The sequence below is a fragment of the Haemaphysalis longicornis genome, unplaced genomic scaffold (genome assembly GCF_048455015.1).
Source record: "Haemaphysalis longicornis isolate Haplotype H1 unplaced genomic scaffold, Haemaphysalis longicornis Haplotype H1 scaffold_9, whole genome shotgun sequence".
Taxonomy (NCBI): Eukaryota; Metazoa; Arthropoda; class Arachnida; order Ixodida; family Ixodidae; genus Haemaphysalis; species Haemaphysalis longicornis.
Window position 1 is genome coordinate 117,282,128 of NW_027526460.1, and position 16,021 is coordinate 117,298,148.

The 16,021-nt window shown below is 47.9% G+C and overlaps 1 protein-coding gene across 1 annotated transcript in view; it reads right to left on the minus strand.

The window, feature by feature from the left end:
* LOC144153379 (sodium-coupled monocarboxylate transporter 2-like) overlaps nt 1–10,425 on the minus strand; it is a 64,663-nt gene extending 54,238 nt beyond the window's left edge. Inside the window, exon 1 of the mRNA XM_077685033.1 lies at nt 10,093–10,425. Coding sequence (XP_077541159.1) covers nt 10,093–10,425 — 333 coding nt within the window. The remainder of the gene's footprint in view (nt 1–10,092) is intronic.
* Between the last annotated feature and the right edge of the window lie 5,596 nt (nt 10,426–16,021).

A 16,021-nucleotide genomic window follows, 5' to 3' on the forward strand; every position in this document is an offset into this window, starting at 1 on the left:
ACCAAAGAAGGAAGGAGCAACGCAGTGACTGAAGCACGAGCGACCGCTAGACGCTTTGTATTTGCAGCGCGCGCAGTACAGGGAGAGCAGTGCGGGGGGGAGGGCGCGCATGCGCAAGCAGCGCGCGGCCTTCCACGCCCCACCGCGCTGCTATCACGCACCTGTTACGCCGAGACCGCGACGGAGCGAACGGGCAGACTACGACGCATGCGCGCGCCAGCTGCTGTTGAGAGAGAGGAGGGAAGGAGGAGAGGCGCACCTGCTGCGGACGCGGAGCTTTTGACGCCGTCCGACGCAGGAAGAGGCGAGGCTAAGAAATGCTCGGCATTTAAAAGAGCTTCATCAGCTTCCCAGGCGAACTTAGTCTGTGGCAGGCGCGAGAAGCGAGAGGCGCCCGGGCGCCAGGTGGGCGATATCCAGTGCGCCACCTCGCTAGCAGGTACGCAAACGAAAGCGGGCGCGCTTCTGAAGAAAATCGTAAAAAAATAAAAAGAGCCATCGGCGCAAGGAAAACATTTGACGTATTTTCGAAGTGTGGCAGCACATGCCAAGCAAGAGAAGGTGGCGAAAAAGGCGCGCTTTTTAAAGATACAAGAAATGCCGTACATGTATATCATTGATCCTTTTGAAAGTGTTTGCCGATGCCGTACATGTACGGCCGTGACCCTCAAAGGGCTAGCAAGCCAGCGCCTTCGTCCCAAACACAGTCTCAACCACGCTGCATTGTTCTTCAATGCGTCGACTGGCCTTGTGCAGAACAAATCCACCGGGCCCCTTTGTCAGACGAGTGGCGAAAAACATATTGTCACGAATCCAGAGACGACGTAGTTGTCTTGAAGGAAAACGCGTTTATTGGAGCGAACTTGTGCTCCCCTAACAACTCAAAGAATACACAGGCGGTGAAGCAGCAGTCAACAAAGTGACGTGTGCCGGCGAGCGTCGACGATCGGAATGGTGTGGCGTCTGCTCTGCAGGCTTTTATCTTTAGGCGCGAGTGTTTCTGGAAAAGTTGATTCACATCCACACCATTGTAGAACAGAGAAGATTATTCTGGGCTAGTGACGTTAGCACGAAACAGTCTGCTTATCTGAATGAGCCCGTGCGGCATAAAAAAAACATCCCCCTTGCGAGGGGCACGATCAAATGCAGAGCATTTCCGCGAGGGGCGCGCCTGCAAGTCTTATGGATTACGTATTGGTTGTTGTTGTTGTAATTGTTGTCTTCCAGCGTAGACATTGTCGATGAAGTCGATGGTGAAACGTGAAACGTGCCGTGAACCCCCTGCCGCGTCTATTACGCAACGTGGAGCGGCTATGACGCTACGTGGCGCGGCTATGACGCAACACAATCCAACACAATCCACTTTAATCCAACCCAATCCAAATCCAATCCAATCCAAGCCAAGCCAAGCCAAGCCAATCCAATCCAATCGAATCCAATCCAATGCCCTCCGCGAGAGAGTGTTATAGCGCCGAAATCGCGCCACCACACGAACGCGTGATGCGAACCCAACGCGACGAGAGAGGGTGTTGCGCACGTCCCCACTTGTTGTGCGCCCGAACCGAACGCGGCGAGAGAGGGTGTTGCGAGCGGAGAGAAGGCGAGGAGGACGCGGGAGAGAGGGCGCACCTGTGGCCGACGTTTGAATGAGTCAAGGATATAAGGCGCGTGCGTAACCTTGCATTCCCTTGTCGGCTTTGTGGAGCAGTCGGTAGAGCGCCGTGTACCTTGCGTTCCGTCCGCAGAGTCGTGGGATCGAAACCTAGCCCCGAAACGTATTATTTTTTTATATAGTGTAGGGAAGCGATGCGGACTACGGACGCCAACGCGGGTGACATCGTGAGTTACTGAAATGCTCTGCATTTAAAATAAAGAATGCAAGACGCGCTTCGCTTGACACAGATAAAAGAGCCGGGCGTAGCCGGGCAGCAAAAACAAACAATAAATAAACAAACTCTCGGTCTCTCTCGTCCACTTCAATTTGCCAGGAGCCGGTCTTCAAGTCCATCGATGAGACGTACTTTGCATGGCAGAGGTGGGCAAGGGTGTCGTCAATTCGTGGCGGGGGGTACACGTCCTTTTTGGTGATTTTGTTCACACGCTGGTAGTCCACGCAAAACCTTAATGTGCCGTCTTGTTTCTTCACCAGTACGACCGGCACAGAAAAGGGGGTTTTCGATGGCTGTATAATGTCGTCGCTGAGCATGTCGTCGACTTGGGTTCGGATGGCTTCGCGTTCGTGTGAAAAGACGCGGTACGGTGACTGTAGGGTAGGTCGGGCTCCATCTTCGGTTATTATTCGGTGCTTCGCGATGGCTGTCTGACGTAGTTTTGAGTTCGACTAAAAACATTCGCTGTAGCGACGAAGCAAATCCAATAATTTCTTCTTGCGGTAACACCGTATTCACGTCGAAGTGATTCGGAAGCTTGAAGGTATCTTGGGGTGCTTGTTCAATGTCGGCAACCGCGATCACGTCACTTGCTTCTTGCGCTTCTTCGAGAAACGCAATTGCAGCGCCAATGTTTAAATGCTGGTATTCCCCGCTAGAAGTAGTGACCAAAACTAGGAATTCCCGTTCCTTAAAGCGCGCAATGCCTCTTACGACAGAGACACCGCGGTCGAGAAGCAACCTTTTGGTCACTCTCTACGATAGCCTCGACGTCAGGAACCGCATCTTCACAGTAGACGCTCATCATCAAGCTTGTGCGGGGTGGCAGGGTGACATGATCGTCGGCGATCCTGATATTCGCACGGTTTTCGGGGTTGGGTTCCGGCGTGAAGCAGTGATCGGAGGAAAATGTTATAGAATTGGCCTTTAGGTCAATTATTGCACCTTTGTCCGTCAAAAAGTCCATTCCGAGAATTACGTCACGGGAGCAGTTAGGCAAAATGACGAACGCCGCATGGTACGTTGTGCCGTATATGGTGACGCGCGATGTGCACGTTCCACTTGGCGTCACGAGGTGGCCTTCGGCTGTGCGAATGTGCGGACCGTCCCATCTGGTCATAAGTTTCTTCAGCTTAGACCCAAATGGTCCGCTCATGACTGAGTAGTCGGCTCCCGTGTCTATGAGGGCGACTACTTCAAAGCCGTCGATGGACAGTTGGACGTCGGACGATGCTTTCTTCGAGTTTCGGGTGCGTCGTGACGTCGTATCTCGGCTTGTGCGTGTTGACGGTCGGGCACTGTGCGTCGTGGTCGTCATCTTCTCAGCGGAAGGTTCGGTAAAGTGGGGTACGCATCGCGCCGTGTGGTTGTCGTCGTGTTCGAGAGTCACGTCCGGGTTGGATCGGGTCGTCGTGCCGAGGGCATGTCGGGAATCATCGTCTTCCGCGAGTCGTTGCGTCGTTGGAGGGTTTTCATTTTCCACGATTCTGCAACTTTACCTCCAGAAGTTGCTGCTTTTATATTCCCCCGCGTGGGCTGGGGGACCTTGCACGTGCGAAATCACCATTGCTACAGCGGTTGGGCGACTGGTATGGGTAGGGCGATCGGTTGAAGCGGGCTGGTCCTTGGTTGGTGTTGGACAGGTATTCGTCGATCTCAGTAGGGCGGTGCCGGGTCGGGGCCTTGCGGCGTCGACGGAGAAACAACGCAGTCCGAGTCTCCTGTACGGGCAGCGACGATAGATGCGATCGGCCTCTCCGCAGTGGTAGCGCAGCGGACGATTATCGGCGGTTCGCCATACGTCCGTCTTTCTCGGCGCCTGGTTTTGGGCTTCAGGTGGACGGGCGGGTGACAGTGGACGGAGGTACGGCGGGACTTCTTGATGACGGGTTGGAGGAGGGCCGGGTCATCGAACAGCCGCGGTGTAGGTCATAGCTTGAGGCTCACGTGGTACTTCGGAAGGCATAGAAGTCCCCAAAGCGAGTTGAATTTCTTCCCGGATCACGTCGCTCATAGAGGTGACTTGGGGTTGCGGCGTTGTTGAGAAGAGGTTCCGCAGTTCTTCCCTGACGACAGCGCGGATTGTCTCATGTAGTGTGTCAGAGCTAACAGCCCCGGCATCGATCGAGTCCGCAACTAGCGCAATGATGGGACGGTCGTACTGCCTCGTTGTAATTTCCAACATCTTCTCCATGGCGGCCGCCTCGGACGCGAATTCGCCCACCAATTTGGGGGGGTTTCGGACAAGGCAAGCAAAAAGTTCTTGCGTTACTCCTCGCATGAGAAACCTCAGTTTTTATTCTTCCGTCATATCCTGGTCCGCACGACAAAATAGTTGCTTAATTTCCTCAACGAAGACTACGACTCCTTCGTTCTGGTGTTGCGTTCGAGTTTCCAGTAAAAGCGCAGCTCATTCTTTTCTCACCACGGTGGTGAAGGTGTTAAACAAACTAGCGTTTGAATTGCGCCCAGTCGGTCAAGGCGCTCTCGTGGTTCTCGAACCAAGTTCGAGCTGCATCGTCCAAGTAAAAGAAAACACGCCGGAAGGTTTCTTCATCGTCTCACCCGTTGAAGATCCGCACGCGCTCCCGCTTCTCCAACCATTCCTCCGTGTCTTCAGTGGTGGCTTCTCGGAATGTTGGCGGTTACCGGGGCTGTTGCAGCAGGATTAGCGACGTTGGTTCTTGCAGAATGGTGGTGGTTGCAGCAGTCGTTGTCTTGGGTCTTTCTGGCAGGAGGCCGAACTCGGGCGGCAATCCTTGCAGTCGGAGGCTGGCTCTAGTTGGACTGGGCTGGCGGCTTCCAGAGGTCTAAAGGGTGCGTACCCCGAACCTCACTAGATGTCACGAAGCCAGAGACGACGCAGTTGTCTTGAAGGAAAACACGTTTGTTGGAGCGAACTTGTGCTCCCCTAACAACTCAAAGAATACACAGGCGGCGAATACACAGGATACACAGATATATTAGGCCTTATTTCGTTCACGATTAACAAACTTCAGCCTAGTATGGGGGACAACAACCACATCCAACATAAATAGACTTACTATCCTTCAAAAAAAATTATTCGTCTCATTGATAACATCGACCGAATGCAAACAACAAAAGAGGCCTTTGTTAAATACAATATTGTTCGATATGATAGCATGTACAAATTCCGGCTATTAGATACAATTTATTACGCTTCACCGGTTATTGCAAACTTCCTAAATCAATTACCTGGATTGCCAAGTCACTACACTAATGTTAATACACGAAATACAATTTTATGGGCTGTGCCTTTATTTCGCACAAACTACAAACTACAGTCATTAACATATAACATTCCAACATTGCTTAATCAGCACAAAAACACAGGCGGAATGACTCGCAAGGAGCTGCGAAATCATTTCGTGCTGTTACAGGAATGATTGCTTGTTGCGATTAACATCTTTCTTTTTTTTTCAAGAGTATGAAGAAAAGGTGACTATAATGTGAACTATTACTATCCTTGTCTTACGCGTCCAAAGCGTATTCTCATCTTGCGCACGGTTTCGTTATGATAGAAATATTATCGGGGTTTTTATTTTTATTTTCATCTTGTACTGTCACATTATTTGCTGTTTATATATTCCGTATTTTTCTCTTTTTCTTGTTGCCGTATTCGCATATATGATGTGTGTGAGTTCATGGGATATGTATAAGTATATATGAATATATTATAAAAATGTCTACGAATATATGTACTTATGCGTGCAAATGTAGTTTTATATGCAATACCCAACAAAAAGACGAAGAAATTGCACTTTTTGTTATTGTCATTTTTCGCAAACATAGAACACGTGGCGATTTTTTATTTTTATCGTGGAATGTATTTTGTCTTGTTTCCGTGTCACATGCAAACCGATTGCATACCGTTATCTGGTGTACCGGTTCCTCGGGCTTTGTCAAGCTGCAAAAGTGGCTTTTACCCGAGGAACCATCCACTTGTGTACAATAAACTGATTTGATTTGATTTGATTTGAAGCAGCAGTCAACAATGTGACGTATGCGGGCGAGCGTCGACGATCGGAATGCTGTGGCGTCTGCTCTGCAGGCTTTTGTCTTTCGGCGCGAGTGTTTCTGGAACCGTCGATTTACATCCACAACATTGTATATCAGAGAAGATTATTCTGGGCTAGTGAAGTTAACACAAAACAGTCTGCTTATCTGAATGAGATATCCCGTGCGGCATAAATAAAAGCAGAATTCAAGACGCGCTTCGCTTGACACAGATAACAGAGCCGGGCGTAGCCGGTCAGTAAAAACAAACAATAAATTAACAAACAAACGCATACATGGTTCGCGGCAATATTTCAGTACAACCCGTGTACCGAGGAATATGAACTCCGACCTCTATCTAGAGCGCAGGACTACCCGCAGCGCATCCCACGAACGCTTATACGGCAATCGCTCTGACGTTCCATACCCAGATGCGGCGAGCTTCGCTGACAACAAAACCATGGTTGCGGTTACCACATCTAAAGGCCACATAATTTCATTCGCGTCCATTCAGACGACCGGCCCCGAGGCGCCGAAGAACTAGCCTTTGCCTTAGTCCTCAAACAATGCTCCAGTAAGGTCATTATCACTGACTCTCAAGCAGCCTGCCGTAGTTTCCTTTCGGGGAGGGTGGTATCAACGACCCTACGGGTTCTTCAACATTACTGTCCACCTAACCGAGTGGCAATCGTTTGGACACGTGGCCATGCCTCTGTAATGAGCAACAACTTCGCCCACCGACAGGCTTGCGAACTGGCCCACCGAGCCCCCGAGGTCACCACATCCTCGACTTCTCACGTAACAGGACATTATTCAATTTTGCCACACCACCAGACAAAAATTTTCATGGCCTCAGCCATCCCTCTGCAAAACTCAGGAAATAACACTGGGCCAATCACAAGCAGGAACGTACGTACACCTGGTTGGAATAAATTTATAATTTCCCACACAGTACTCCGCTCTATGCAAATTTAGCCCACAGCTAGACACCTCCGGCATATAATTTTGGAATGCGCTTAAAACCCAGCCCAATTAGTCCTGTCCACCCGTTCCTTTCCTGAGCAGTGGGAGACACTGTTGACCAGCTGTCAACGGGAGCGCCAGATTCCCCTGGTGACTAAGGCCAAGTCGGTTAGGATGCATTGATTCCCGGATTAGAATTTTTACTCTCACATTTGAGCTCATAAAATGTTTTCTCTCTTTCTCGTCTTCATCTCTTTCGTCATCGTCATTCGACGACAAAGCGTCATTGATCAAATCTTCTTTTATCGCGCCCTCGTCTAGGAAGACTTCCCGTTCTTCGTCAGCTGCTCTGGTGGTCGTCTCCACGTGTAAATTGTGAAGAGCTTGAGAGATTCGTCGTCATCGTTTTCGGCACGGCGGACCCGTGTAGCGCCGGTCACTTCACGACGACGACTAATGCAGGCGCTCATCATGTGGTGTAAGCCCACGCGCAAACCTGCACGAAGAACGGCGATCACCGCGAGGCACGCGCTCATGTTCGCTCGGAATTTTTTGCTCAAGACAGTGCGGGAAGGACTTTGCGCCGGGGACGCCGGGCTGTCACCTCGAGGCACACGCTCCCGCGCCATCGGGGTATTCTGTCTACGCCGGTCAGATTTGTCTCGGCCTAAACAGCTGTGCTGTTAAAACCGTCGCTTGAACTACCTATCATTGACGTGACAACAGATCTCCGGACGGTGCGCAGTGTAGAATTGCTTGATATTTGGAGAGTTGATTCCCTATCACGGGAAATTACAGTTTTTTTCTTATCGGGAGTCTTTCCGTCTTTACGTTAAAGATAAAATTTTCACCGATCCATGACTCATCTTAGAAAGTGCAACCACGTCATGCACGACGTCAAACTCCCTATCGGCTTAGCGGGGTTGATCATGCCAGAACGCCAACAACTCCGAGGCAGATGTGGCGGAGGATGCAGAAAGAGAAGCAAATGCCAGGAGCTTGCGGCTATACTATAGGCGTCGCTGCTCAACTCTTTTCTAATCAAACATTACTGAAGTCTTACATACGTGTTTCTACTACAAGCCATCATGCTTTCGCATTAGAGCCCTGTATGCATGTCTAAGTTTCTCAATAAATTTCTAAATACAGAATTTCTAGAAATGGCCGGTCTTGTATTGTGTGCAACGAAGGCTGAAAATAACGAATTTAAATAAACGTAATTAGACTTCTTGAACACATTGAACAACATTTCGAAATCAGTGTTGGGAACATGATTTTTCTACAAAGGTGTTGGATGAATGGATAGTGTCTTGTAAGAGATTTGCAATCAAAACTACGCAGAACATACACTTTTTGCATTCTATTATGAGGTTGTCTGAAAAATTCAAGCCTGTTTAGCGTATTCAATAGTCCTTAGGTACGATCCATTCAATAGCAAAGATGATGATTGAGTGGAATAAACCCCGTGCAAAAAACTGCAACATAACTGAATACTGCTCTCTCTACTCAAATTGAACAGAAATTCTTTTTTTGCCTCTGTGCTTAACGGGTAACATGCGTACATTGGCACCCCAAAAAATTACAGTCCCTACATTCGGGCACTTTGAAAATGTTTTCCACAATGGTACGTACACAAAGAGAATTATCTAAATGCCTTTCAAAATGCGTCACATTTCAAGGTCCTTAGATTACTCACACGAGTGGTTTAATGAGTAAACACTTCGATCCAGTTCCATCTGTTTGATACTACAGCACCGCATGCCCAGAAGCTGTACCTCAAGTTGGGCTGGTTGGTGCATAATTCTTCTGTGATTTGTGCGCTTAACGTTGTCCCTTACACCATGCGTCTAGGACAGTTGCAAGTTGAGCGATTTGTCAGGTGTTCTTCACTAATCACAGCGCGAGAGACGGGACAGACTGAAGAATAACAACAGGACAGGCGGTGTCCTGTGCTTAGGACTTAGTATCAACAAAATGTAGATAATGCACCCTTTGGAAAGGAGGTATTCATATTGTGAAAGCATTTTTATAACAACGCAGCCACATCAAACCAACTTCTTGTGGAAATTACGCGGTTAACAAGCATACTGAATTGTGAACCGTCATTGTGAACAAAGACGGAATAAACGCCCGTGCAAACTTCTTTCCTCAACTTTCTCACATTTTAAATTCACTCGTAGCATGTCCTGTACGCAGATTTGGTTTCACATATTATCCGGACCAACAAATAGTGTTGTAGAAACACCAGTCAACAATAATGCTTGATGAAACACATTTTGTTTGTTTTTCTCTGAGGTCTGCAAGTGTCGTCATTCTTTGGTTTCTCTGTAATGATTTGTGCTTTGAGGCTTGTTTTCAGTTGCTGCATTAAAAGAATTAGATAGCAACATTAAAAAATACTTAAAAATTTTAAAGAAACCGCGAAACAAAGCAGGGATGACAAGACGTCTGTGTACCAAAAAAACAGTTCCGCGGAAGTGCTGGCCACAAGTCGATCTTTCCAAGTTCTTCTACCACATGGAGAAAAGCGAAAGTTTCCCTCGACTGGTTCAGGACCCTTTTAAACTATACTGCTCAACTTATGAGGCATTGATATTTGTTACAGGCACCTAGTGCATGCATGCGTTCAAAGGGGTCTTGGTCCACCGTTATGGCCGACTTCGCAGAATTTTGCTGATACTTGTTGCTTCATGGATTCAGCTATTTGCGTCTCGGCACGCTTGTGACCGACCCCGATGGTGTAGGCACAAACGCCTTCCCTGTTTATGTAATGCACGGGGCAACTTTGAACTATAATTTACTCACTGCTCCCGTTTGGCAGTGATTTTTTCTTAGCTTGGCGGTTGAAAGACCTAATGCTAGAACTGAAAGCTAGGTCGTCACTAAGTACTATAGATTTTTTTAACGTCAGTAAAGCATGAGAGCAACTCCCGCACATGGAAGAACATAAATATGGAGTGGAGAGTGTCTTGAGTGTGTTTTAAATTCATCTCGTGCGAGTAAAACGGTAATATTTGTGAGCAGTATTTTATTGACGCCTACAAGAAACAATGGCAGCGCTCATTGATGGCGTTCAAAAGCCATTTCAGACGTTTAAAAGCTTGATGATGTACGTTAGTCTACTTTGAGACGCCTTTCTCACGTGTGGCACTGGTCATAATTGTTCCCTTTATCCTATCTCGCATATTACTCTACGGGATACACAGAGCACGAGAAAACTCACCTCAAAAACAGACGTGACGCCGAGACTGTACATTACTGGAAAAAATAGGCGAGCTACGACAGGGGCCATGGCAATACAGGCAACACTGTGCCACATTAGATGGAATCCATATGCGTAGAGGTGCCCAGTAAAGCCAATCAGTCCCGCTGATGTCATCAGGCTCGCTACAACGGAGGCTGCTAGGGGAACCACACGCAGCGCTCTGCTGCCGAGGAAAAACTCTGACGGGGTGTGGGCAGACCGGGCTTTGAGTCGAAGTGACAAATAGAGGCCAAGACCAAGGTTGAGGGCCATCATAACCCCAAACACTACATACTCGACGACCGAAGTCATTTTAAAGACACAAAACTGCCTATCTATTCACTGCTCCTTGGTTCAGCACTAAGCATCGGCCGCGTCACTGCGAGGGACTTGCAGGTAACGGAATTGGTAGAATGCTGTAGTGTGCAGCTTCACATGGTCATTGCGGCGCGTTCACGCACTGTTACGGGGGTCACACTTCCCGATGTTGTCACTGGTTTCTTCACTGCCCCGTTTTTTTTTCTTGATTTGCCAACTTCCTCTTCCGCTATAGGTACGAAGGTTCCTTACATGGCAAATAGACAATTCATGATGAGTCCACACCCGCTGCCACAATTAAACCATGCTTTTTTGCCTAGTGCTAGAACGTCGCGTTTCCTGGGTACTTTGAAAACAAGGTTTTCGAATGACTTTGAATGGATGTCACAGCGTGTGAACGATATTGTCGCGCACAACGTCGCATCAAGCGGAATAGGTCAGTCGCACTGTCATGTCACTCAAATTGGAGCGGAAAGCACAGAATTCCTCACGGTTCACGTTTGGAGATATGTGCCAAGCTTTGAGTTAACCAGCACATGTAATCGCGCACTGCACATGGAGGGGACACTTGACGCAATTACTGAATGCACAATATCCTAGATTCGTACGTTGCTGGCTGTAGCACTTTCCACGTCCACCTGGGTTTGTAATAGCTCGGCCTAAAAATGTCTAAAGTTCGTCTCAGTAGGGCGGTGTCCGGGTCGGGGCCTTGCGGCGTCGACGGAGAAATAACGCAGTCCGAGTCTCCTGTACGGGCAGCGACGATAGATGCGATCGGCCTCTCCGCAGTGGTAACGCAGCGGACGATTATCGGCGGTTCGCCATAAGTCCGCCTTTCTCGGCGCCTGGTTTTGGCCTGCAGGTGGTCGGGCGGGCGACAGTAGACGGCGGTACGGCGGGACTTCTTGATGACGGGTTGGAGGAGGGCGGAGTCGTCGAACAGCCGCGGTGTAGGTCATGGTTTGAGGCTCACGTGGTACTTCGGAAGGCATAGAAGTCCCCAAAGCGAGTTGAATTTCTTCCCGGATCACGTCGCTCATAGAGGTAACTTGGGGTTGCGGCGTTGTTGGGAAGAGTTTCCGCAGTTCTTCCCTGACGACAGCGCGGATTGTCTCACGTAGTGTGTCAGAGCTAACAGCCCCGGCATCGATCGAGTCCGCAACTAGCGCAATGATGGGACGGTCGTACTGCCTCGTTGGAATTTCCAACGTCTTCTTCATGGCGGCCGCCTCGGACGCGAATTCGGCCACCAATTTGGGGGGTTTCGGACAAGGCAAGCAAAAAGTTCTTGCGTTACTCCTCGCATCAGAAACCTCAGTTTTTTTTCTTCCGTCCTATCCTGGTCCGCGCGACAAAATAGTCGCCTAATTTCCTCAACGAAGATTACGACTCCTTCGTTCTGGTGTTGCGTTCGAGTTTCCAGTAAAAGCGCAGCTCATTCTTTTCTCACCACGGTCGTGAAGGTGTTAAACAAACTGGCTTTTGAATTGCGTCCAGTCGGTCAAGGCGGTCTCGTGGTTCTCGAACCAAGTTCGAGCTGCATCGTCCAAGTAAAAGAAAACATGCCGGAAGGTTTCTTCATCGTCTCACCGGTTGAAGATCCGCACGCGCTCCAGCTTCTCCAACCATTCCTCCGGGTCTTCAGCTGTGGCTGCTCGGAATGTTGGCGGTGCCCGGGGATGTTGCAGCAGGATTAGCGACGTGGTTCTTGCACCATGGTGGTGGTTGCAGCAGTCGTTGTCTTGGGTCTTTCTGGCAGGAGGCCAAACTGGGGCGGCAATCCTTGCAGTCGGAGGCTGGCTCTAGTTGGACTGGGCTGGCGGCTTCCAGAGGTCTAAAGGGTGCGTACCCCGAACCTCACTAGATGTCACGAAGCCAGAGACGACGCAGTTGTCTTGAAGGAAAACACGTTGGTTGGAGCGAACTTGTGCTCCCCTAACAACTCAAAGAATACACAGGCGGCGAATACACAGGATACACAGATATATTATGCCTTATTTCGTTCACGATTAACAAACTTCAGCCTAGTAGGGGGGACAACAACCACACCCAACATAAATAGACTTACTATCCTTCAAAAAAAATTCTTCGTCTCATTGATAACATCGACCGAATGCAAACAACAAAAGAGGCCTTTGTTAAATACAATATTGTTCGATATGATAGCATGTACAAATTCCGGCTATTAGATACAATGTATAACGCTTCACCGGTTATTGCAAACTTCCTAAAACGATTAGCTGGATTGCAAAGTCACTACACTAATGTTAATACACGAAATGCAATTTTATGGGCTGTACCTTTATTTCGCACTAACTACAAACTACAGTCATTAACATATAACATTCCAACATTGCTTAATCAGCACAAAAACACAGGCGGAATGTCTCGCAAGGAGCTGCGAAAGCATTTCGTGCTGTTACAGGAATGATTGCTTGTTGCGATTAACATCTTTCTTTTTTTTCAAGAGTATGAAGAAAAGGTGATTATAATGTGAACTATTACTATCCTTGTCTTACGCGTCCAAAGCGTATTCTTATCTTGCGCACAGTTCCGTTATAATAGAATTATTATCGTGGTTTTTATTTTTATTTTCATCTTGTACTCTCACATTATTTGCTGTTTATATATTCCGTATTTTTCTCTCTTTCTTGTTGCCGTATTTGCATATATGATTTGTGTGGGTTCATGGGATATGTATAAGTATATATGAATATATTATAAAAATGTCTACGAATATAAGTACTTATGCGTGCAAATATAGGTTTATATGCAATACCCAACAAAAAGACAAAGAAATTGCACTTTTTGTTATTGTCATTTTTCGCAAACATAGAACACGTGGCGATTTTTTATTTGTATTATGGAATGTATTTTGTCTTTTTTCCGTGTCACATGCAAACCGACTGCATACCGTTATCTGGTGTACCGGTTCCTCGTGCTTTGTCAAGCTGCAAAAGTGGCTTTTACACGAGGAACCATCCACCTGTGTAAAATAAACTGATTTGATTTGATTTGATTTGAAGCAGCAGTCAACAATGTGACGTATGCGGGCGAGCGTCGACGATCGAAATGCTGTGGAGTCTGCTCTGCAGGCTTTTATCTTTCGGCGCGAGTGTTTCTGGAACCGTCGATTTACATCCACAACATTGTAGATCAGAGAAGATTATTCTGGGCTAGTGAAGTTAACACGAAACAGTCTGCTTATCTGAATGAGATATCCCGTGTGGGATAAAAAAAGAAGAATTCAAGACGCGCTTCGCTTGACACAGATAACAGAGCCGGGCGTAGCCGGTCAGTAAAAACAAACAATAAATTAACAAACAAACGCATACATGGTTCGCGGCAATATTTCAGTACAACCCGTGTACCGAGGAATATGAACTCCGACCTCTATCCCGAGCGCAGGACTACCCGCAGCGCATCCCACGAACGCTTATACGGCAACCGCTCTGACGTTCCATATCCAGATGCGGCGAGCTACGCTGACAACAAAACCATGGTTGCGGTTACCACATCTAAAGGCCACATAATTTCATTTGCGTACATTCAGATGACCGGCCCCGAGAGGCCGAAGAACTAGCCTTTGCCTTAGTCCTCATACAATGCTCCAGTAAGGTCATTATCACTGACTCTCAAGCAGCCTGCCGTAGTTTCCTTTCGGGGAGAGTGGTATCAACGACCCTACGGGTTCTTCAACATTACCGTCCACCTGACCGAGTGGCAATCGTTTGGACACGTGGCCATGCCTCTGTAATGGGCAACAACATCGCCCACCGACAGGCTTGCGAACTGGCCCACCGAGCCCCCGAGGTCACCGCATCCTCGACTTCTCACGTAACAGGACATTATTCAGTTTTACCACGCCACCAGACAAAAATTTCCACGGCCTCAGCCATCCCTCTGCAAAACTCAGGAAATAACACTGGGACAATCACAAGCAGGAACGTACGTACACCTGGTTGGAATAAATTTATAATTTCCCACACAGTACTCCGCTCTATGCTAATTTAGCCAACAGCTAGACACCTCCGGCATATAATTCTGGAATGCGCTTAAAACCCGGCCCTATTTGTCCTGTCCACCCGTTCCTTTCCTGAGCAGTGGGAGACACTGTTGACCAGCTGTCAACGGGTGCGCCAGATTCTCCTGGTGGCTAAGGCCAAGACGGTTAGGATGCATTGATTCCCGGATTAGAATTTGTACTCTCACATTTCAGCTCATAAAATGTTTTCTGTCTTTCTCGTCTTCATGTCTTTCGTCATCGTCATTCGACGACAAAGCGTCATAGAAAAAATCTTCTTTTATCGCGCCCTCGTCTAGGAAGACTTCCCCTTCTTCGTCATCTGCTCTGGTGGTCGTCTCCACGTGTAAATTGTGAAGAGCTTGAGAGATTCGTCATCATCGTTTTCGGCACGGCGGACCCGTGTTGCGCCGGTCACTCACGACGACGACTAATGCAGGCGCTCATCATGTGGCGTAAGCCCACGCGCAAACCTGCACGACGAACGGCGATCACCGCGAGGCACGCGCTCATGTTCGCTCGGAATTTTTTGCTCAAGGCAGTGCGGGAAGGTCTTTGCGCCGGGGACGCCGGGCGGTCGCCTCGAGGCACACGCTCCCGCGCCATCGGGGTTTTCTGTCTACACCGGTCAGATTTGCCTCGGCCTAAACAGCTGTGCTGTTAAAACCGTCGCTTGAACTACCTATCATTGATGTGACAACAGATCTCCGGACGGTGCGCAGTGTAGAATTGCTTGATATTTGAAGAGTTGATTCCCCATCACGGGAAATTGCAGCTTTTTTCTTATCGGGAGTTATTCCGTCTTTACGTTAAAGATAAAATTTGCACCGCTCCATGACTCATCTTATAAAGAGCAACCACGTCATGCACGACGTCAAACTCCCTATCCACTGAGCGGGGTTGATCACGCCAGAACGCCAACAACTCCGAGACAGATGTCGTGGAGGATGCGGAAAGAAAACGAAACGCCAGGAGCTTGCTGCTACCCTATAGGCGTCGCTGCTCAACTCTGTTCTAATCAAACATTACACAAGTCTTAGACACGTATTTCTACTACAAGCCATCATGCTTTCGCATTAAAGCCCTGTTTGCATGACTAAGTTTTTAAATAAATTTCTAGAAACGGAATGTGAAGCCGGTCTTGTATACTTTTCAACAAAGGCTGAAAATAACGAATTTAAATAATCGTAGTTAGACTTTTTGAACACATTGAACAACATTTCGAAAGCAGTATTGGGAACATGATTTTTCTACAAAGGCGTTGCATGAATGAATACTGTCTGGTAAGAGATTTGTATTCAAAACCGCGCAGAACATACACTTTTTACATTCTATTAAGAGGTTGTCTAAAAAATTCAAGCCTGTTTAGTTTATTCAATAGCCCATAGGTACGCTCCCCTCAATAGCAAAGGTGATGATTTAGCGTAATAAACCACGTGCAAAAACCTGCAACATAACTGAATATTGCCCTCTCTACTCAAACTGAACAGACATTGTTTTTTTGCCTCTCTGCTTAACGTGTAACATGCCTACATTGGCACCCAAAAAAATTAGTCCCTACATTCG